Source organism: Belonocnema kinseyi, chromosome 5, assembly GCF_010883055.1.
Source record: "Belonocnema kinseyi isolate 2016_QV_RU_SX_M_011 chromosome 5, B_treatae_v1, whole genome shotgun sequence".
In the NCBI taxonomy this organism is placed as follows: Eukaryota; Metazoa; Arthropoda; class Insecta; order Hymenoptera; family Cynipidae; genus Belonocnema; species Belonocnema kinseyi.
The window spans coordinates 6,353,065-6,378,000 of NC_046661.1; the positions used below are offsets into that span (position 1 = coordinate 6,353,065).

Consider the following 24,936-nt stretch of genomic DNA (forward strand, 5'->3'; position numbering starts at 1 on the left):
CACAATACAGTTCCGTCTGCCAATCATCAACCTAGAATCAGCCATCCCTTATCAGCCTCAATTCCGGTAGTTCGAACCCAACACGTGGCAGATTTCGCGCCGAAGGTAAATAGTCTACCGTTTAGAAAGAAGAAAGTGAGGAGAAGAAATAACAGCGAGGCAGGCCAGCGGCGGATCATCGGTCTCTCTCTTGACCGCAGAGATTCCTAGCTTAAGTTTACGCGTTAGCTTCTTTGTCTCTTCCCCCCGCTCTTCGTAAGTGAGTCCCCTCGTGCGGTGGTCGACACACTAGGCATGCGTCTCATTAGTGTTGCTTGTAAGCTCGAGGTGTCAACCGCTGCTTGAATCTTACCTCAATTCCGACCGAATTCAGCTTCTTTTTTTTTGAGGTAGGACTTCAATCTTTTTATAGTGACTCAGCCAGGTCTTTTACTACCTTTTTTATATTACCAGAGAACTTCAATGACCCTTGGCTGGATCACTATGTTTATTAAGTAGTATTTGTTTAATGGAGTTCTAAATAGCGAATTCGTCTTCGCCTTATGAACTGTGACTCTGTGACATGTGTGATTTTGGATTATTTGGAGTTTCTTCGTGCGTTCCCTTTTTTTCGATAATGTGATACCTTGACACAGCATTTTCTCGTTTCCTATTTTGTTATGACTTAGTTCACGGTTAAGTTTCATGTGCATCTTCCTTTTGTCGAAACCCCCTTCATTTTTTTGGTTATATCGCCTGTCAATTAAAGTTAATTTTTTATCTCTTTTTACCGGATTTAGCTTAGTTTCTCGGCCTATTATTCTTAAATTTATCGTTCTAATTTTACCTCGATGTCTCTTCCATATTGCCGGAGTGTTACTTTATCTTATATTCGACGTTGTTTTCTTTCGTATTTTATCGGTATTGTGTACATATCCTATCGGACAATTGTAACTATCTCTTTTATCTTGTTATTATTCAATTATTTGTTATTATATATATTTTATTCTAAGCCAAATTCTTGCCAAATTTTATTTGAACGACCTCCCCCTCTACTTCAAGACTGAGTTGGCCTATTTTAAGGCATTTTTTTCGATTTTAGTTTATTTTATCGCTTATTGTGACTATCGTAGATTATCGTGTCATAGTTTTTTTGTCGTTTGGCTCAATTTGGGCTAAAGTGCTCCGGAGTTTTCCCTTTTTTTAATTAGAATTTCAGGATTGCCTTTAGGAAGGCTGTTGCCTGCATGTACGTGTTTATTAACTTTTTTATATTACCCTTGTGCGCAGCCTATAGGACCTTATTTTACTTGTGAATATAATGGCAGATTTTTATTGGTAACCTTTTTGTAATAAGTTATAAGCCCTAAAAATCCCCTTCATTTCTTTTAATTCCTTGGTGTAGGAAAATCATGAATGATCTTTATTCCCGTACTTATCTGAAAGAAAAAAGTCAGTTGGTTCCGCGGATTCGCAGTAATTTGTCATCAGTTCATTTAATTTGCGCGCATCTAAACATATCTGGATAAATCCATATTTTATCGATATTATAACCAGTGGATTTATATATGCTCTATTAGAACGTTGCATAATGCCTAATTTGAGTAATTTTTAAATATCTTCGTTCATTTTACTTCTTAGAAACATAAGCACGGCAAAAGTTCTTATTAGAAATGGCATTTTATCATTAATCTCTAGTTCAAAAAAAAAAAAACACACTCACATAAACATATAAAGCCAAATAACGCACGATATGATAAACAGTCAAGAAAAGAAGAATTTTTCTTTGTAAATGGCCTGCAAGATTATCATAACGAATTTGGAATTTCCTTGAAAGATCGAAAATTCAAATCTTTACAGCCTTAAAAAATATACTTTTTTATGTTTTTAATGCTTTTTTCACGATTAAAAGAAAAAACAGAAATATCAAAGCATTATTCATGACAAATTAATTAATTTTTACATTCTCATCAGAGAAGGTATTATGTTCGTGTAAAATTTGTCCCCCTCCCCCCTCCCCCCCTCCTTTTTTTGTCAGATGTCCACGTTTTGAGACCCCCTGAATCGGAAAAACAGGTTTTTACGAATATGCCTCTCTGTCTGTCCGTCCGTGGATGGTTTTTTGTTAGCACGAACTTTTCATAAAAGCAATATTTAACAGAGTTATATCAGTTACAAAATTGTAACAAATACACTCAAATGAACATTTTAAGCCAAATAACGCACGATATGAAGAAAAGTGAAGAAAATAAAAAATGTTTCTTTATAAATGGCCTACAAAATTATAATAATCAATTTTAAATTTTCTTGAAAAATCGAAAATTCAAATATTTACAGCATAAAAAATAATAGAAAATCAAAAATTACATCTTGCAGCTAAACTATGCAAAATAGATGAGAAGATGTGTGAACAAAAACTATGCATTTTAGAAAGACCTACACATTTTTTATACATCACTTCTTGACGGTTTTCAAGATTGTGTCCGATCCCTTTCAATGCGGATTTCTCTATCTCCTCCCACCCTTGCATATTCATAATCACATAGTCTATCATCTATACACCCCTCTTACACAAATATGTGTATTCTGACTATTCTAGAGGGTGAACCAACGCCCACCCTCTATCCTACATCCAGTCTCTTTGAATCTCCCCTTCTTTATTTATCTTCTTATCCTTTGATTTTATTTCGCAGCCCTTCCCTTCTCGGTACAGGCCCCCTTCCCGCCCAATTCTCGCATTAAAGCTCCCTCCATTACCACCATACCCTCATTACTCTCTCGTAATAAGTTTTTCTACCCTTCTTTAATCCTATCAATTCCATTCTTATTGCACACATTCACAAACTTATACACCACCTCTCCTATACCTACAGCTCTTATTTATACACCCTCCTCCTCCCCTTCTCCATGAACTTCTTCCTCTAATCCATTTCTAACCCCTGTTATAATTCCCCCACTAGCCCTTCCTTTCCTCTTTACTAAGATCGCCTCCTGTAGCCTCCACCTGTACCCCCTTGGCAACTTTCGCTCTACTCTATGTTATTTCTTTCCCTCTATCCACGTCTCTACCAATCCAATCACATCAAATTCCTGAATATACCTACAGAAGTCCTCATCTTTCTTCTTTGCCCCTGCTACGCTCCAGTACAACACCTTTAACACTCCTCGACCCTGCTTTACTCCCACCCCCCTAGTTCCCCCGAAACAAGATCCCCTGCACTTCCTACAATCCCTCCTTCTCCTCGTTCCATACCCATATTTTCTCGTCTATTTTTATTTTCCGATACCCAACCTTCGCTGCTCTCCCGTGGCTCCTCTCCTTCCTAACCCTGTCATTTAGCGTTCTCTGAACATCTCTTTCCTTCCTCGTCAAACCTTGATCGATAAAAACCTTCTTGTCCTTTATCCTATATTTCTTATGCATTGCCCAAAATTTTTCTTTCCAGCTCTCCAATTAACCACTGCCACATCATTCTCCTTTCTCCCCTCCATCCTAACTTTCCCTACCTTGCCTTTAACCCACTTTCTCTCAAATACTTTGCTTCTTGCCCTCCTCTAGTAAACTGCTTCCATTCCCGACCTGCCAAACACCTTCTCCAGCCTCTTTTCTACCCTTTCCTTCCATGCCCTTTTTTCCAACCTTCCCACCCTTTCTTCCATTTCCTTTATTTTGTCCTCTTTTCATTCCTTACCGACACCAAGTTTCTCTGCAATCCTTCTACATTCCCCCTCAGCTCTTTTACTTCCTTTTCCCATTTCTCATCTCTTACCTACAGGTTCTTCCTCATACTTTCCATCTGCTCCACAGTCCCATTACGTCATCTCTTAAAACTCTGATCTCGCCTATCAGCACCCCGATAGCCTCCTTCTCCTTCTGTCTCTCCATTTCTAGGGGGGGGGGGGTGACATACGTGTTCGTATGATTTTTAAAGGGACGCTCTACCGCGCTTTTCTCTGGACACTCTCTGCTTTCCCTTTTCCTCTTCAGGAGATACCCTCCCTCGCTTGCAGTGGCCGCTCTCTCCCTTGCCTTATAGCTCCCGTCGCTCCGATTCTTCCCCCTTCCCTCACGCACCACTCAAAATCGGGCCACGCACAGCTGGCCGTCGTGTCCATCTGAAAATTTCCTCCCCGTCTAATTCACCACCAGCACTGCGAGTATTCTCGCTGCCCACCTCCCGCTCTTCCGTCGGTATCTATAAACTATCCATAATCCAAGTACGCACTGCAGCTAACAGTTGTCTCTTAAGGTTGCTGTCGATTACCGCCTTAAAATTGCAGTTTTTTGCCCTATTTCACCCCTCACTTCCCTGCAGACAAACTTGTCTCAACTTTAACATCCCCCAGCACTACGAGAAGCACCCTTGTCCGTCATAAAGGTCCAAACTCCTGACCAGAAACCTACCCCTCTCCCTTGCAAACCTAACCTCAATTTTCCCTATTTATCCAAATCCCACCCTCCAACTACACTGTAAATTAAATTTTATCTTCCCAATGTACCCCTCACAATCGTACTCACCTCCTAGACATCTATCCTCACACTCCACTCACACCTTCGACACAAATTTCGTAAAAACTTCTCACCGCCTGTTACTGCAGACTTTCTCACTAGCGCCACCAACATGTAAGTTGATGAAATAATTTGTATCGTCATTATCATTGTCATTCGATCTGCTAAGATTTTCTCTTTCCCCCTGATTCAAACCAAGATCGCTCCATAATTCGAATCTTTCACCCTCGGACTTATCTGCAAATTCATTCATTACTATTTCTTCACTATTTTCCGAAACCGATTTTGATAGTTTAATTTCTTTATTCCTTTCCCTCTCAGGTTATAAATTTGCATTTAAAACGATCAATTCAACTTAATCGTAAGTGCAGATTTTATTTCAACCGATTTTACCATATTATTCTAATACCTTCTTCAGATTTCTTTTTATAAATTTAGAAAGTAAGCGGATTTCAATCGCGTGTTAATAGAAACGATTAGCCTTACTAATCTGTTTTCATTCGCAGAGGTTAACGAGTTTCTATTTATTCGTCAATGATATTAGTAGAATTCATTTAATTTCATTTCATATGTTTACAACCTCGCTGTGGTGAAATACAATGGACAAATAATACATTCGGCGCGACTGTTCACGTCATATGTATTGTGATGGAACACCTGCTCTTCTTTTATCGCATTTTATTTTACACGATTTGAATTCACGAGCATCCGCAATTTTTCATCTCTTTTAAAAACGTCAATGTCCTACCAGGGGTACAAGTTGTAGCATTATTCCTTATGTGCTCAAGAACATTTATTTTTTAATCATGAACAATTATTATCAATACTTTAGCCTTGACGTTTGAACTCAGAGATAAATTCCCTTTTACCCTTTTAGTGAATTTTCTTGTATTTAATATATTTTTTTCGACCTTTCCGGCTCATGAATATTAATTATGAATCTTGGTTTCTCCGATTCTTAATTTTCACTATTCAGGAAATTGGTGCCGAGTACACACATCGATGCAAATTCTGCACCAAAAGCCCTTTGTGACAATATTGTCCCTGAGTTCTTGATCAATGGTAGCCCTTATCTAAAAGGAATTCGTTATTTTATTTAAGCCACTTGATAATTTCGTTTGAAAAGAAATGGGTCTACAAAAGCGAGAATCAAATTGCGACTTGACAAATCCTAATTTAATCGGATTAGTGAATTGTTATACCCGACGTTATAATTATTCGCGCGCACGCTAAAAATTCGATGTGTTTTCTACTTTTAAGGAAAACTGAGACTCCCCTTTTTTCCTGCCAATGAATACAATCGAGACTTCAGACAATCCAAATTTAATGAGCAATATTTGTTCGAAAACTGGACTTCATTATCAATTTTTCTAATTTATGGCGAAACAAAGCTTGGGTTTACTTTTAGGTTCCCCTTTGGTTTGCAATTCAAAAATGATCAAAATTCGACCTTTTATTCGCCCTTTTTTATTTTTATTCAGAAAAATTATAATTCTATTTTGGGAATTGTATCAATTCCTAAGTTCATGGTTTTCTACGTTAAAACTTACAAACAGTCATAGCTTGAAGAAGGCCAATAAAAGTTTATTTCAGTTTAAAATTCACTTACTGTTTTCTTTTTCAAAGATTTTGGTTAAAAAATCTCTAATATCAGGTTACCTATCCTTTCTATATTTGAAGAGGCAGCTTGGTACGATTTAGCGGCGAACAGAGTTTCTCGAAGGATCTACCCGCTTCTTAGAGTCGAGAGCCAAACCAATATGCCTGTCTGCTTCTTGGCGCCAACTGACGATACCGCCGTTCTTCGGTTATCAGGCTGGTCTCAACTTCGCGACTTCGATCACTCCCTCTTTTCGAATGGTTGCATACGCGACGGCAACTGTTTTGCGTAGCGGTACATGTACACTATATAACTGTTCCGTTTAGAAATTCGCAAGTTACTAAGAAGCGTATTTATTTTCTTTTTCGCCCGCTTTAGAATTAATTTTATAAGCATAAATTAATTTTATATACTGAACCGCTTCAAACTTCACCTGTTGTAGAATGTGGAAATAGTGACAATAATTGTAGAGTCAAGAAAAAAATAGTGTACGTACCTGCTGTCGCTATGAAAAAAACAACTTTCATTAGTTTGAAGAATGTTCTTTTGTGCGGACAAGTATGGTAGTATGTTAAAAGCCTTTTATAGTTTAGTCGAATATTGCGTGAATTAAATTGTGACTAACATAAGGTCAAATATCGTTAATTGACTTCTCTTCAGCTTTCCAGTCAGTTGGTGATACATTTCTCCATCAATTTAACGAACAATAATATAGGCTAGGTCATGTCGAGTTATAGCCTCATTAATCACCCTTTAAACAATTGTTTGACAGTAGCGGAAGTAGAATTCAGATTGCATACCTTAAGACGCAAACAAAACAGGTGTTGGAGAGCGGATGGGGGTAGGCCCCACCACCAAGGTGAGGGGGTCGGCACGATAAGTATTGAACAAATTAATCTATCAGATGGCCTTTTGTACAGACTTTTAGTGTCCTGAACTTAAAGTTCAAGTTCATTAGCTAGCCATTTTTGGTACAAATTCAGAAAGTGAGCGCATTTTAAATATTTTTGCTACCCAAATTTTAAAAATTCAATAGTTCTCTGCACGGATGTTCATAGTATTAAAAAAAGCAAACAATTTATCCTGCTGACTTTTCATAAAACTGAAAACTACCAAATTTCAGCATTTCCAAATTATAAAAAAACACACAAAAATGAACATTTTATGCCAAACAACGCACGATATAAAAAAAGTCAAGATGAAGGTCAGTTCCGTCAGCCAGCCATTTTGGATAGAATTCAAAAAGTGAGCACACTTTGAATATTTTTGAGACCACAGATTAGCGGACACATTTAGATTTTTTCTTAAATTTTCCACACGGATGTTTATAGTATTCAAAAAGGTGAACAATTTATCCTAATGTCTTCATAAAACTGAAAGTTACCAGAGTCTTTCATTTACAAAATTATTTTAAAAAACACAACAATAAATATTTTACGCCAAATAATGCACGAAATAAAAAAAGTCAAGACAAGGAAAATGTTCCTTTTTGAATGCCCTACAAGATTATAATAAAGACGGACTTCTGTTTCCGGCATGAAAGTGTAAAGTAGTGGGAATTGTTAATGCTGAGTTTTTCTGGTATTGTGGTGAAATTTGAAGTGAGTGGATTGTGGAAGTGTGTAGAAGGGTGTGGATGCGAGAGATTAATTGAGGGATGGTGAGATTACAAAGAAGAACTAGATAGTTTGAAAGGTTGAGACAGATTTGCGTGGAAGTTTTTTTGGAGATTTGTGACAGGGTGGGAGGACTGTATTGACGGATTGGTAGTGGCAGGGTTGGTTACCGACAAAGAAAGGCGAGACGAGTACCAGGCAGCGACGGTAGATAGAGGTAGGGAAGTATTGAAGGCATTTATCAAAGCATTTGTCAAAAGGAAGAGAGGGGAAACATAAAGGAGTGAAGAGAAGGAAGATATCGGGGCGAGCGTGAAATATTAGAAAATGCTTAGATCGCCGCCAAAAAAGCAGAGTTTTGTAGAGAAGAGCGATAATAGTAAGGGTGCTGTCGGTAGCGGAGATCAAAGTGAAGTTTCGATTAAAGAGGAAAGACTAAATGAAACTCGAGAAGTGATGATAGAGGTAATGGGGATTTATGAAGAAAAGCAGGATAGAAAGGGAGAGGAATTAAAGAAGGAAATTAGGCGGGAAATAGCTGAAGTTATGAAAGAAATAAAAAAATGGGAAGAAATCAGGGAAAAGTTAGAAATGGGGATGCAGTCATTGGAGCAAAAACAAGAGAAGCACGAAGAAGATAATAATAAAAAGGTAGAGGAGATGAGAGGTAAGATGAAGAAACTTGAAAGCTTGAACGGGTGATTGTGGTGGGGGCGAGAGTGGGAATAAGGAGATGGAAAGGCTGAGAAAAATAGAACAAAGAATAGAAAGGGAAGAAAGAAAATTAAACATAGTAATAAAGAGTATAAGATTAGACGAGAAGGAGCTGAAGCAAGAGGTGCTCGAAGTATTAAAAAGGATTGATGCTAAGGTAGAGATAGAGGAAATGCGAAATGTAGGAAGGGATGTGCGAAGATGGGAGATAATGGTACTGATGAAACTAAAGAAATGGGAACATAAGAGGGAGGTGATGACAAAGAAGAGGTTATTATATGGTAGTCCAGAGAGAATAGGGGATGATTTGACATGAGTAGAAAGGAAGATGCAGTATAAATTAAGAAAAATAGCGGAAGAGGAAAGAAAAAAGGGAAATAAAACATTAGTTATGTATAGGAGACTTCAGATAGATGGAGTATGGTGGGGTTGGGATGAAGAAAGGGAACAGATAGTAAGAAATGAGGTGCAGGGAAACTAGAAGAGGAAGGAAGGGGAGATAGGAAAATAAGAAATAGTTAGAAGGAAAAAGGATGAGAAACGAAAGTAGGGAAGAATGGTAGACTTGTTACTGGAATATAGCAGGATTAAAGGGAAAGAATAGGGAGATTCTAAGAAATTTTACACAATGGGGTGTAGACATAATGGTGGCGACGTGGCTAGATAAAAAGGGATGGGAAAGAGTAAGGGGAAGGTTAACAAGAGGTTGCAAATGGCAAGTGCAAAATGCAAAGAGGAAGAATAAAAAGGGCAGAGCAATGAGAGGAATGGTGATGGGAGTAAGGAATGAATGTACGGGGTGTGTTCAAAAAGTAAGGTGACTTTTCAATTTTTGCGGGCTACGTACATTCAAGTTTTAAATTTTTTTGTTTTGTTGTGTTGGTACACTCTTCACGATCATATGGTTACAGTTTTGACTATATAGCTCATGTTGTTCTTCTAACAGAGGCGTAAAACGTTAGAAGGGTTTGGTGTGCTCGGCGATTTTGTTATTTCGAAAAAAATGAAGCAAAGAGTTTGCATTAAATTTTGTGTGAAAAATGGAATCCAGTACTCTAAAACTCTAGAAATGTTGACAGTTGCATTCGGTGAGTCTACTCTGAGTAAGAAAAATGTGTATAAGTGTAACAAGCTGTTCCAAGAAGGCCGAAAGGATGTCGAAGACGAACTTCGCCCTGGACGTCCCAGCACGTCAACAACAGATGAAAACGAACAGTGGAAGAAATGGTGCTGAAAAATCGCCGAATTACCATCAGAGAAGTTACTGAGGATATGGCATATCGGTTGGCTCATGCCATGCTATCTTTTCGGACGTTTTGGGCATGAGACGAGTGTCAGCGAAATTTGTTCCAAAACTGGATTTTGAACAAAAGATCAATCGCATGACCATCGCTCAAAAGATGTTGATTGAAGTCAATAATGATCCTGATTTTCTCAAAAGGGTTATAACTAGGGATGAATCGTGGGTATATGGTTATGACGTCGAAACTAAAGTCCAATCGTCTCAGTGGAAGCATGCTGAGTATCCAAGACCGAAAAAAGCACGTCAAGTTCGGTCAAATGTGAGGGTTTTGCTCACTGTCTTCTTCGATTACCGTAGCGTAGTGCATCAGGAATTCTTACCACAAGGTCGGACGGTCAATAAGAAGTATTACCTTCAAGTTATGCGCCGTTTGCGAGAGGCGATACGCAGAAAACGTCCGGAACTTTGGAAAAAAAATTCGTGGCTTTTGCATCATGATAATGCACCTGCTCATTCATCGTTGCTTGTGAAAGATTTTCTGACGAAAAAACAGCACCAAAATCATGCCTCAGACTCCATATTCACCGGATTTGGCCCCCAGTGACTTTTCTTTGCCCGAAAATGAAGTGACCCATGAATGTAAAAAGTATAGGAAAAGGGGATTGGCCAAGGGAAGGAAAAGAACAGTTTAGAGAGAAAATAAGAAATATCAAAATGGGAGAGGGAAATTTGGACGAGGAGATGGGAAAAATGATGGGAGAAATAAAAATAGGATCAGAGTGCACAAACAAAAATGAAGTTAGTAAAGGGGGGAATAAAAGTGGGTGGGATGAAGACTGTAAAGAGAAAAAAGGAGGTCAGAAAGGAATTAAGAAAGTGGAGAAAAGAAAATAGTAATGGGGAAGAATATAGGAAAAAAAAGAAAGAGTATAATGAGTTGTGTTATCAAAAGAAAGAGGAAGAGATCAAAAGGTTTGAGGAAGAAGCGGAGAAGGCTAGGACGAAAGGAGATGTATGGAAGGTAGTAAATAGAGAAAGAAAAACAAGTAAAAGAGTGAACCAAGATATTGAAGTAGAGAGAAAAGTTGCGAAGGGAGGAAAATATGGTAATGAAAGAGATGAAGAACAGGACATTTCAAGGAAGAAATAGTTAAGGTTTTAGGAATAATGAAGTATGGAAAGGCACCTGGTATAGATGAGATTCCAAACGAAGTATGGAAATATGGAGGGGAGGAACTAGATGAATGGGCATGGATAATGTGTAATAGAGTATGGAGAGGAGAGGGGTTGCCAGAGTTATGGAAAGAAGAAGTAGTTATACCAATAGTAAAAAAGGCAAGGGAAAGGAGGTTAAAGATTATAGGGGGTGACGTTGATGCCAACACTGTATAAAGTATATGTAACTATTTTTTCGGAGAGATTGAAGATAGAAGTTGAAGAAAAAAAGTTAGGATAGGGAAGGAAAAGAGATATACACTGGCATACGCAGATGACATATAGTAGTGTTGATGGCAGAGGATGAAAAAGGGTATGAGAGCGGGAAAGAGGGCATGGAAATTTGAGACCAGGCTGAGAGAGGAAAAGGGAGGGGGGTTGGCGAGAAAGTGTCTGATGGAGGTAGAAGAGAGGTGAGGGAAGGCGATCGAATTAATGAGATGAGAAGAAGAAAGGAGGTAGTTCTTTAATGATCGAGATATAGATGACGGGACTGGAGTAAACTGTGAAGAATTGGAAAAAAGGGAGAGGGAAAGACAATTAATAGAAACATGGGGGGCGATTGAGGAATCAAAAACAGATCAATGGTATAAGATGATAAAAAAGGAAGTGGTGCCAAAGTATTTAGAAAAGGGATGGAGAGAGAGAAGGTGGACAAGAATAGCAAGATTTAAATTCAGAAAAGAGGTGAGGGAGGGGATGTTCTGGGAAAAAGAAAAGAAAGTGTAGAATATGTGAATGGGAGAAGGAAACATGGCATCATGTATGGGAAGGACGTAGGAGAGGAATGGAAGATAAAGAAAGCTGGCAAGAAAATATTGTTAACATTCTAAGGGAAGATGGACTAGGAGGAGAATGAACGAAGGAGTTGGAGGGTGCTAGAGGAGCGAATGAGAGAGAATGAAAGAATGCACGTAAAAATAGGTAAATGGAGGTATAAAAAAGTGAAAGAAAAAGGAAACGGAAGTCGCTTAGATTAGAATCGTAAAAATTGTAAGTAATGGTAAAGTGAAAGTAAAGTAGTCTAAGATGCGTTTACGTCCTCATGCTCTCTCTCTCTCGCGTGCACTCTCACTTTCGTCTGCACGCTCACTCGTTTGCTAATAAGTCTTAAATTGCGTTATCGCAGGAAATAGAAATAAGGAACTAGATATAAGAGTTTATGCAAATAGTTGAAAATAATTGTATATATAGAAAGGATAAGATTGTAAAAAATATAGATATAAACGGAAAGATTGAAGGATTTTCTTGAAAAATCCAAAATTCGAATTTGGCAGGATAAAAAAATAATGGAAAATCAAAAATGAAGTTTTGCGGTCAAACTGTGCAAAATACGGAAAAATACAAATACAAAAAAATTTTGCAGTTGAAAAAGATCTACAAACCTATTATTAATCACTTTTTAAAAGGATGTGCAGTTTTAGTTTTAATCGTTAAAAACATCATGAATAGTGAATAAAAAACTAGCCGCTGCGTGGATACTTCTCATCACAGAAGGGTTTCGAGCTTTGTAAAATTTGAGCACCCCAGTTTGGTCAAATGCACGCGGTTTGAGACACCCTGAATACGAAAAGCAGGTCTTTACGAATGTGCCTGCCTGTCTAGAAGCAGGATAGCATCTGTAACATCTACATGCAGTGCGGCGTCAATTCTCAGAAAAGCTATAGAAGGGAGGGCTATTCAAGATTTTCACTGTAATAATGTTTAATGCTTCCCCAGCGATTAAATTATTTTTTTCAAAAATATTACTGGGTGATAAATATAATACAGAAACGGTTTGAAACATTTGTGTTTGTAACCATAATTTATTTTTCTTTACATTGTTGCGGCTGATAGTCGTCATAGATTATGACGTAGTTGAGTGATGCACTGTTCACTGCGCCGACAGAAAAAATCAGAATCATCCAAACATTTGGGAGTTTTCAATTGGGGGAAAAAATGTTAATACAATTTCCTAAAAAATATTAAAATACTTTTTGCTTTTTGACAATTATTCGAAAATTACAAAATTGGCAAAAATTGACGTTTGTTGACATTTTATTGATCTGAGGATCTCCCATGACCTCTGATATTCATAAAGGTGAACACCTGATTCGAATGACTTTTCATAAAACTATAACTTACTAGAGTTATAGCTTTTGCAAAATTAAAAGAAACAGAAAAAACACGAAAATGAACACCTTAATCCAAATGACGCACGATATGAAAAATTTTAAGAAAAGAAAAATGTTCCTTTTTGCACGCCCTATACGATTATCATAAAAAATTTTAATTTTCTTGAAAAATCGAAAATTCAAACACTGACAGCATAACAAAATAATGAAAAATCCCAAATTAAATTTTGCGATCAAACTAGGCAAAATACGGGGAAAACGAGTTCATGACCAATTAATTAATTTTTATAGTCTCATCAGAGAAGGTATTAGATATTTGTGAAATCCCCCCCCCCCGCCAGTTCTAGTCAAATGTCAACGTAATAAGACCCCCTTAATCGCTTAGTTCTAAAACACAACATTCAGTGACCCACGATAGTAGAATAGTTAAATTACAGAATATTATGACTTTGATAAGCAAGATGTTTAAAAAATCATTAAGAAAAGCAGCAGAATAAAAATTTAAATGTAATGTAATACAATCAGAAGAAATTATATACAGGGTTTGTATAAAATGAATTCCGTCATGAGAATTTACTTGGTTTGATATTCTGTATAATTTCTGTACACGATGGATTTTGTTATATGAGCTATTTTTAATGCCGATATTCTTAAGATCAATATATTGTTTAAATATGTAACTTTGCCTGCGAGTTACTGGCTGGCATTTTCAGAAAGGCTGTAGCAAAATATTATTAACAAATATGATTCATTCTTGGAAACCTGCGGAGGAAGTGGTTTTTACTTTTTTTTTAAACTTGTAATTTTCTACATTCATACGAATATGTCTATGATGTGGACTTATGTTTAAATCTGCTACAGTGAAATTATGGTTGAGCTATTCTTATAAAATGTATTAGCTATGTAACCTTTTTATTTTAATTGAAGAAACCACGTTCGATCCCTGAGCCGGTACCTCTGGAAATTTTTCAATGTACGTTAACCGAGGTTCTGGTGGTTCGGAACCCACCTTAAGATGTAGGTCCCCCCATCGTGTACTTGACTGCAACCCAGTCCGTCAATGATGGGGTAAAAACCAGGCGTTGTCCAATATGTCTGGGCAGACTGCTCTTATGACTTTGACGGCTATGTTGGCGGTAGAATTGCTACTGACAGGGTTTCCCATGCCAAATAGGCTAATAACGAAGAGGAGAGGGACTAAGTAGAACACCAAAACCCATAAATGAAAAATGGAGGGCATATTAAAGATTTTGAAACGCTTTTCGCTTCCCGACGATCGTCGGGGCGCCCCTGGAGCCACATCTGGGGACACAGCATGCAGGACGGTGACGATAGTGAGCTGCGAGATGATCAGGCAGATCTCACTAATCAAACAGCTGGCCAGCGATGACATCTGCGACAAACGGTAAGCAGTGGGACATCAGGGACATCAACTGTGCCTGCTGAGGATGCTTTGGCTAACGTTAGCTATTTGAAGCCAACCATCTGAAAAGAAATACCGCGGGAGAGCATGAATTGGGATACCACAATGAAAGAGGAATTGGTTCGTCTCTATTGCGAAAGTGCGAAGTTTCAAACGAAAATAAAAAAAGAATACAATTTAAGAACGCAATTTGTGCAAAGTATCCTAATATACAAAAATTCGCACCAAGAGATCTAATCGCTAAGGTGAAGGACATAATGACTAATTTGCACGTTACCGAAAACCGAGCAATTGAAATTAAACAATAGGTTGATTTGGCGTGGAAGAACGACGGCAATGAACATCAGTTAGAGAAAGCCGCGTCAAACGGTCAAGCAGGAGCAATTGATGTTCTTTCTTAACCTATTGATGATCCAACATTACTACATCCTCCAGAGGTGGATGGCCTATACAACTAGAGGTAGAGGTAGAGGTTCAGCAACCAAAAAAGCGAGGAAAATGGACATACCATATGAACAGAGATGTTATGCGCCTTTATTTTTTGGCAGAGCAATGTGCGCGAAGTGTGAGGAGAGAATATCATAGACTTTTCTTATTTAATGCCCAGAGCTAGCCACAAAAATAAATGAGCAGAATCTGGCAGATCAAAAACGCTCAATATCTGTAAATAGACTGCTTTTGGCTCTTGAAATAGCTTGTATCAAAATGAAAGTGCAACAGAAGCTTCTTATTCATAAACTCGACTTGGAAGATGTGGATAACGAAGACTTGATTGATGCTGAAGGCATAGGTGCTAGGGAAAATGAACATCATCTACCGAATCTATCAGATTCACATTCGGATATTACTAACGATGATGTGGATAGCGAAATGCCAAAAAATCTGCAGCACCTGGAAAAGAATTTTGGTCATGCTTTACTAGCGTTCAGATATGTAAAACCAACAATAAGGCATTCTCTGCCCAAAAGGAACAGCACAGATGATCTGTATGCACTAATAGTACATCGCGGCAGCAAGGCTTTACCTACATATTTGAACGTAGCACGAAATGCGATAGAGGTGCAAACTCTTGTCTACTGTACAGCTGTGGCAACGGTTAAAACGTTGGGCCGGAAAACTAGGCCTGCAAATACAGGTTTTGACCAGCAAGGGATCGAGATCCACCATGGAAGATCAGATTGGATATGGATGTCAGCAAAGTGAGGTACAAATTGGGTCCATTAACTTAATATAGAAAAGCAAATAGAACGAGAAAGCTGATAAACCATGTTACTAAAATCATCCTTCCTCGGCACATCAAAACGTTAACACCAGCAACATTGAATGAAATTTTAGACTCAACGACAGAGACTTGATGTTCTTATTGCCGGACTGCGTCGGTACAAGAAAAAAGGTGCACAAAGGCAACAAAATGAAACTTTCAGGCAGATGAAAGAAGGTTCTATTGTGAGCTGAGAGTAAAGCCAAATAACCAGCAAGGCACCGAAGTCCCTCCATTAAAAAATAAAACTAGCTATGGTCGGGTGTTTGGGGAAAAATGAACAGGTGCAATTCAGACACACCGCAACTGATAAAAATCACAGCTTTAGATGTTTTAGAGGTCTTAAAAATGGCAAGTAATTGAAAAGCTCCAGGTCCGCACAGGGTGCACAACTTCTGGTACAAGTGCCTGACGAGTGTGCATCTTGCGTTGGCATGGTGTTTTCAGAAGATCATTGAACACCCAGATCTTATGCCATGCTTTATGCTCCAGGGTACTACGTATATATTACCAAAAAAACCAGACGCTCAAAATCCATCTGACTTTCGACCTGTCTTTCAACAATTTATAAATGTCTTGCAGCTATCATTGCAGATAAGGTATATTCTCATTGCGACGAGAATGACATTCTTACAGAAGAATAAAAAGGATGTTTTAAAAACTCGCGAGGCTATAAAGATCTAGTCACTATAGACGCTGTTGCCATGACTCCAGCTCGTAAGCATCAAATAATCTTATACATGGCATACATTGACTAAAAGCAAGCGTTTCCTTCCGTGCCGCATGAATATTTGCTTAAAGTCTTAAAACTTTAAAAAATTTGCCCACGTATTATTGACTTTGTCAGCCATGGACAACCAAGTATAACGAGATCAATACGTTTGACGACGGGTATATTTCAAGGAGACTCCTTCAGCGCAATATGGTTCTGTTTGGCATTAAATCCATTGAGCAAAACACGAAACAGCATGTCTCATATGTTCAAAATTCATGATAATGAGGATGGTCATCAAGTGACCCATCTTCTTTACATGGATGACCTGAAGTTGTACGCTAGTTCAGCCCAGAAACTGCAGGAAGTGATCGATGTCACACAGCAGTTTTCTAATGATATCCAAATGGAGTTCAGGCTAGATGAATGTAAAACAGTGAATTTAATCATTGGTGAATTAGGGAACGCAGAGTTATAGAACGAGTTCGAAAATGACAACAAGGCAATGGCTGCAGGCGAATCATCTAATATCTGAAAATTCATGAATCTAAGTGTATTCAACATACGATAGTTAAGACAAGTCTAACGACCGCCTTCACTACGAAACTAAAATAGATTATGAAGAGTTTCCTTAACCCGGCAAACAAAATAAGGGCGATCAACACATATGCCATCCCTGTCTTCACGTACTCCTTCGGGCTCATAAAATAGTCTAACAGCGACCTTTAAAAGTTAAATAGAATTGTTCGCGTAGAAATGACGAAGCACCGAATGCACCACAGAAATTCAGCGATTGAAAGTGTAGTTCTACCACGACATTTAGGGGGTGGGGGCGTTGTAGATGGGAAAGACCGTGTGAGTCACAAGTTATAAAGTTGCGAGACTATTTTAAGAGCAAACGAAATGTTGCGCTTTACGGTACCATCGGTCAAGCGAATCTTGACGACACGCCCTTAAATTTGTCCTCAGGTGGCGCGTTGAATATCCGGGCAGAAACAATAGAGGAATTAGAAATGCAATGGAGACAGAAAGCCATCCATGGCGGGCACCCCAGCACGTTAGATCAAAATGGAGTAGATAGTGAGGCATCTAATATCTGGCTAAGAAAGAGTGTTCTGTATCCAGAGATGGAATGATTCGTCATCGCAATACATGACAAGGTTGTCAGCACCAAGAATTATCGAAAACACGTGTTACATAAAGACGTGGTTGATCGGTGCCAATTATGTGGAGATGCAATAAATCCATCTAGCACATTATTGATGGCTGTCGCGTAATGGCTTAGAGAGAATATAGGAACAGACATAATGATGTAGCGGGCGTTATACATCAACAAATTGCCCTAATCCTCGGACTCTTGAAAGAATGGATGCCCTTCTATAGATACATTCCAATGCCCGTTTTAGAAAGCGATGATTACATCTTATATTGGCATGTTACTATCCAAACGGATCATTGCATCTGGGCCAATCGATCTGACATCGTGATGCGAGAAAAAAAGGTGGAAGAATCTACATTATCTACATTGCTTGTCCGCTTAACCGAAATTTGCAGTTAACCTATACAACCAAGATCCACAAGCATAGCGAGTTAAGGCGTGAAGTAAAGACCGTATGGAGGACTGTGAATCATGCATCTATTCATCCCATTGTGATTTTGACTTCAGGCAATGTTCAGGCAAGATGCACTGAACATCTTGAACATTTAGGAGTCAGTAGGGTATTAGCAGCAGCTCAGAAGGCGGTTTTATTAAACACCTATCGCATTGTAAGAAACTTTCTTGACCATCAGGAAGCGAGCGACTATAAACCCGTGGAGTAGCATATGGTAGCTCTAAAAAAGCATCCAGAGGTCACTATTGTCACCTCCAATGCGCGTGGCCGCTCGTAATTGTATGCCTATAACATCATCGCAGGAGGTTTCAAGCATCGTATTAAATTATTTGAATTAACTTATAAGATTATAATCTCATCAGTCACTTGACTTATTCCGAATATCGGTATAGAAAATTGAAAATTGGGCCCAAACATCCTTTTGTTCTTTTAGCAAAAAGTTTCTTCATTGGATAAATTGTACTGTCTGAGAAAGCAGCATAACTATTAGTTTATGATCGCCAATGCGAAATTCATAACAATTATTTGAGCAGTTATTTTTTATAATTTTAAGTATTCCATTTTTTCTATTTTCTTAAGAGTTAATTAGAGAATTCACGAAATTCCTTATTACAATTTGAATTTGTAATGCAATTCCAATGCTGTTAGGCAGTGTAATTTAAAAGAGTTTGTTTATGTAATGAACTGTGATATAAGGAATTAAGCATAGATAAGAGTTTATGATCTCTAAAGCGAAACGCATTTTAATAACACAGGCCGACAAAATTTGACAAAAGCCAAAAGTCTGGAAGTAGACAAAACATTTCCAAAGGATTTTGATGCGCTGAATCCGAACTCAAAACTGCTCCTGTACGTCAGATTTTCAAGATAACCTAACCTAAATGTGCAAAAACACGTTTTATAGCTGTTTTTGAGGTTATGTAACTGTACAAGAAAAATGTCTACCACAAAGATAATATGAAATTTGAAAGTACTAATCTTCCCCTTTCAAACCTACTTCGATTTATTAGGATTTTTTCATTTTTTACCAAAATATTGTAATATGAAATTTTGTATTTTATCGTTTTAACCCATTAACGATGAGCTGTTCAGATTTATATAAGGCATTCTCTATTGCTGACGGAACGATATATTTTCTTCAAAATATTATCTTAGGGGTTTTCGAGGGTGCCTGTTCTATTACTGGTGTCAGTTTTTTGTTATAAACCCTAGAAGATCCAATATGGCGGCCATAATTTAAGGCTTTTAAAAAGAACAAAGGATCCCGCACAAAATACCAACAAAAAAGCGTACAGTCATTTGGAACCAAACTTTGCAAATTGATAAAACAATAAAAAATATGGAACCCGTGTCTTTGCATTTCTACGGAAGCCATTTCCTAGGGGTAGAAACTACCTCTAACAAGCCACAAGCATGCTAACCCACCGGACTCTGGGAACAATAAGTTTAGTCGCATATTTTTCTTGAAATAGTGAAGTTCCATGCCACAAGTGGGTTAACCCTCCTACCTGCTAATCCACCTAAACACCGAAATCACCCCTACCAAATCATAAGCAGGCTAACCCACCTGACCCTGGGAGCAGTGAATTTAGTCTTTTATATTTCGTGAAGTAATTAAATTCCACACTACAAGTGGGTTAACCATGAAATGAAAATTTTCAATTTAGCGTATTAATTCATTAACGCCGAGATAGTATGCCATAGTCCCTTGAAAATGTTATCTGAGTGGTTTTCGGGGGTTCCTTTTTTATTGGCTGAGTTTTTTGTTATAACTCCTAGAAGAGCGAATATGGAAAACAGTTAGGGATTTAAAAAAAATTTACTATTATGATTCACTTAATATTGTAAATTTACTCTGGATTTTCCAGCTTACTAAGGCAAGACTCAATATTTTTCATCCACTGAAGGCTGGAATTGGGATTGTCCAGCTAAGCAAGAAAGTGCTTAATATTTTTCATCCAATTAAGGCAAGACCTTAGATTGCCCAGCTATTCAACGAAAGACTTTAGATTGCCCAGCCAATCAGGGAAAGACTTTGAATCGCCTAGTCAGTAAAGGCAAGACTTTTAATCGTCCAGCCAATCAAGGCAAGACTTGCGATTGGCCATTCAGTTAAGAGAAGACTTGGGATTGTCCAGCTAGGCAAGAAAGTACTTAATATTTTCCAGCCAATTAAGGCAAGACTTTAGATTGCCCAGCAAATCAAGGAAAGACTTTAGATTGCCCAGCCAATCAAGGAAAGACTGAATTGTCCAGCCAATAAAGGCAAGACTTTGTATTGCCCGGCCAGTCAAAGCAAGACTTTGAATCGCCCAGTCATTCAAGGCAAGACTTTGAATCGTCCAGCCAGTCAAGGCCAGTCAAGGCCAGTCAAGGAAATAATCGAAATGAGATTTGAGAAAATGTAATTTCATACGCATCAAACAACCTAAGCTTTCAAAATTCTTTAACATACTAGATACAATAATTCTAAACTTTGGATCTCGATTGTTTTCTAAAAATTTCTGTACAACATCTTTGAAACTCAACCATGCATCCTTTTCAATAGATGTCATGGTTTTGATTAAGACATCATCTTTGATAAGTTTTTTTATATCAGGCCCAACAAAAATACCTTCCTTAACTTTGGCATCACTTAAATGCGGAAATGTAGATCTGATATAATTGAAACATTCTCCTTCGGTGTTTAGGGCTTTCACAAATCGCTTAATTAACCCTAGTTTTATATGGAGTGGTGGCAATAATACTTTCTGTCTGTCAACAAGACTTTCACAAGCAACATTATGCTGACCAACTGTCCACTCTAATCTGTCTGGCCATTTGTCCGTTATCCACTGTTCATCCCTTGCACGACTGTCCCAAAGGCAAAGAAAACAAGGGTATTTAATGTTTCCTGATTTTAAACCTATTATAAGATTTATCATTTTGAAGTCACCACAAATAAGCTAATTATGGACATTGTATTTTATTTTTATCAGGAGTAATTGGAAAGTATCATAAGATTTTTTAAGTGTAGTTGAGTGACCTACTGGAATTGCAGTCCATTGAAAAGTACTTGATAAACTTTTCTGCTTTATTTCTGTAAGCAGTTATTCTAGTGCCAGGTAACAATAGTTTCCTCTCTTTGAGTCTTCAAGCGCAAAGCTCAGCTTTATCTTTTGGAAGATCAAGGTCAGGTATAAAATCGTCTAATCCGTCTTGGTCAAAAATTTAGGACTTTCATCATCTGAGTCTTCCCAAGAATAATCTTCAGTTGCATTAGAATCGTCAATATCGATTGATTCATGAGTTGATCGGTTACTTTTGTTATCAGAGTGACAAATTGAGGTTGGTATACACGGTTTATCCAAATTTTTCATTGAAGTCTTATAACAGTTGAAGTAAGACGTTTTCATCGAATCATTAATTGATCGCCGGTATTTCTCCGTTTCATACTTTCCACAAGCGTGATAAAACGTATTAACTTTCTTAGCGCAAGGAGTTCTTGAACTCATTTTTTTTTCTTATAATGAACAGTAACGTGGAAATTCTAAAACTCACTATATACAAAAATCACGATAGACACGAAATGTAACCGATAAACAGATTTTAAATACAAAACGAATTTTAGTACCTACGCATCCAACCGTTAGCCCGCCACTGAAACGTGATTTCTAATACGGAAAGATTTGTAGTAAAAAACGAATTTCATCACCTACGCATAACACGTCATAAAAGCGTCGTCAGCTCAGTGAGCCAGCTAGGGATCGAAGACTGTCTGCGCCGTAGAACGGCGCGCTCATACAGCAAATATGAACATTATAACGCACACAGAGTGCGCAGTAGCGTTCCGCGCAGTCCGTCTTCTTTTGTTTGATCGATGTGCGAAGTTTGGTTCCAAACGATTGCACACTTTTTTGTTGGTATTTTGTGCGGGATCCGTTGTTCTTTTTTGAAGCCCTTAATTGTGGCCGCAATATTGGACCTTTTGGGAGTTATAACAAAAAACTGACACGGTCAATAGAAAGGGCACCCTCGAAAACCCCTGAGATAATATTTTGAAGAAAAAATATCGTACCGTCAGAAATAAAGAATGCGTTGTATAAATCTGAACACCTCAGCGTTAATGGGTTAAAACGCTAAAATAAAAAATTTCAAATTACAATATTTTGGTGAAAAACAAAGATATCCTAATAAATCCAAGTAGGTTTTAAATGTTAGGTCTGGTCTCTGGCTTTGAAATTTGTCGGCCTGTGTAATTTCAGAAATGTTCATAGGCACTGTAATTGTGAATACACACGGCGATATAATTACGTATGAAACATAGTAAATTGCTTATTTGGAACTTAATATGATCATTTGCTTCTCCATTTTGTTTCGTAATTCATGTTTGTGTGTATTGAAATATTAGCAACCGCTTACATTGTTACAGGACAAACAGAATGTACCTTGGAAAAGCTAAAAACAGAGTATGTTTGTAGCTGGCTGTTTGAGGTCATGAAGACACATTATCAAGTTTTTGTCTCGTGTCTGCTACCACATCCTGCAGATTATGTCAGAATAGGTGGACACTGGTATGGATTAACTTTTTTTGTTATTATATAAATGGTTCCCATCAAGCATTGCAAAAAACGTGGTAGAAATTTCTAATAGAACGATGTGTCCGAAGCCACTCAATTATTTCCCTAACATGAATTTCTTGGTCAAAAATGTTCAAAATTTCTCATACATGCTAAAAGCATGGAATATAGATTTATGAAACAATCTGAAAGAAATTTGCACACGAGCCTATTTGAAATTTATTTTCTGAATTTTTAAACCTAATTCAAGCTGATCAATAGAAAAACTTATGTTTTTGTCAGAAAATGTCCTTGTTACTTCATGCATTGTTACGTCTGATTTTCTGCACAGAGTTTTGTATAAATACGTCTCCTTGCCTTGTCTTTTAGCCTCAAAGAATGCGCAGAAGACGATATCGTTGGTGTAAGCTATATACGTACCCTTGAAATTAAACTGGAACTAACTGCTATAGTAATTTGATAACTAAAGAATTGTAAAACCATCGCAGAAGAATATGGGTTTTCAAGTCGTCCTTGCAAATATTGAGCTTCACGTGAGGTTCTGCAAAAGTGACAAGTTACGTAAGATGTTTTATTTGAAATCATAATTTAATGAGACTTAGAGGCCTTCTGAAAATTCAGGCGTGATGTCTATAATAGCTTTGGTCGTGAAAACATTCGAATGACGTCGCGGTCATCTTGTTTACTGTGATTCGTAATCTTGTATGGTGGGCTCATGGTGTCGCCCTGAAAGACAACTCTCTGAAAGGTGACCTTGTTAGTTTTCACACGATTTTTTTCAGATACGATAGTAAATCCGGTTTTCGAAAGCGGCATCAATCTCTCTACGCACCTCACTATTTGCCGATAAGCCTTTAAGCTTTCCAACAGACAGATAATAAGTCTATGAGTAATAGAATCGAAAGCTCTCCGGTAATTAATGCAGGCCATCGATAGCTCACCCTGGTAGGATGCTGCATCTTTGCAGACACATCTATAGCTGAGCAGGTTCCCCCGACACTCCGCTACGCCTTTCTTTGAGTCTCGTTGTTCATATATTTCTTGCAACACAGGTTAAATTGCACGAACAATCCTATCATTTAGGGTAGCTGTGGATGTCTTATACAGTGCGTTCAGACAAGTGTTTGGCCTATCATTCTTCGGGTCAGCTAAGTTAGCTATTTTCGGCAGGGGTATTGTTCGCCGTTCCGCCATCCACTCCAGAATTGGCTCTCCTAATACTTTTTTCAGCTCCTCGGTAGTAATGGGTAAGCATTCTTCATCAGGTGTTATGAGGTCATCACACAGCTCCTTGAAGCCATTCATGTTCTTTGAGTCTTCGTCCAGTCTATGCTGCACTTCCTACACTTTTCTCAAAAATACTTCGACCTCCTCTGGTTTGGTCGGGTGCCCGACAGTAACTGGAGGGTCTTAAAAGCGTCGAGATGAGTCAGAGAGAAACTGTTGATTTTCTCTTACCCAACATTCCCTCCGCTCTAGACAATTGATAGTCCAGAGGTCTGATTTTTTGAAAAAATGTTCACGCAGCTTATCATCTATTCCAGCCAGATCTTTAGACTTGAGAGAAACCTAGGTGTTGATTTTTTTCCGTGTCATGAAGCATCGCTCTTCCTCTATCGGATGCCTGCCCGTGGCTGTTCTAAGTATCCCCTCTCTTTCTTTGTTGCCGACTTGTTCTGCCTGTGGTAGAGTAGGCGTTTCGCTTACATAGGCCCTTTTTTGGAGTAGTTCGGGATGGTTTCGCAGACGCTGATACGAAAAGTGCGATAGCCCTGGGTCTTTCTCGCACTACAGACCATGCGACCCTGCCATGTAACCCCGTTCAGGGCCATACTCGCATCGTAGCACTTTAGCAAGTCTAGATTTAGTTGCTCCGTCCACCTAAATGTCCCGAGATTTCGTCGATCCATCGCATTGAATCCACCTTCATTGGCTCACCTAGTTCTAAAATGGTCGACATTTTTGACTGACCCATTGTCGGGAGCCCTGTGCGTTCTGTCGTTTTGAAGCGCACTTACTACAACTATGTTTGGTGTTGTCATTGTTGTTCCCACGAGAAGCTAGGGAAAGGGGTTCGCCCATCCTTGTCGAGCCCCGCATGCAAGGATGAGCCTGCGTACTCTGAAAGGTCGCCCGGTATCCCAGAATCACCGTTCTAGACACCTCACCCAGGTGCCATTTAGGTATCTGCACGGGTTTCACACCTCCGCTTGGGGGTTAACTCCTTCGAGACCACCCCTGGACAATTCTCCAAGACGGCGTATTCATTTTTGTAACCATATTCAGCAGAAACCCTTAGTACAGGACCCTCAATCCGCAACACGAGGACGCGTTCGGTGACTTTGTTATAGGCCCTTCAGGTTCATTCTAGAGAAAT

The 24,936-nt window shown here is 38.4% G+C and overlaps 1 protein-coding gene across 1 annotated transcript in view; it reads left to right on the plus strand.

The window, feature by feature from the left end:
* Positions 1 to 24,936, plus strand: part of LOC117172902 (protein unc-79 homolog) — a 1,455,529-nt gene that overhangs the window by 642,445 nt on the left and 788,148 nt on the right. The window contains exon 11 of the mRNA XM_033361197.1: positions 22,412 to 22,553. Within this exon, the coding sequence (XP_033217088.1) occupies positions 22,412 to 22,553 (142 nt within the window). The remainder of the gene's footprint in view (positions 1 to 22,411; positions 22,554 to 24,936) is intronic.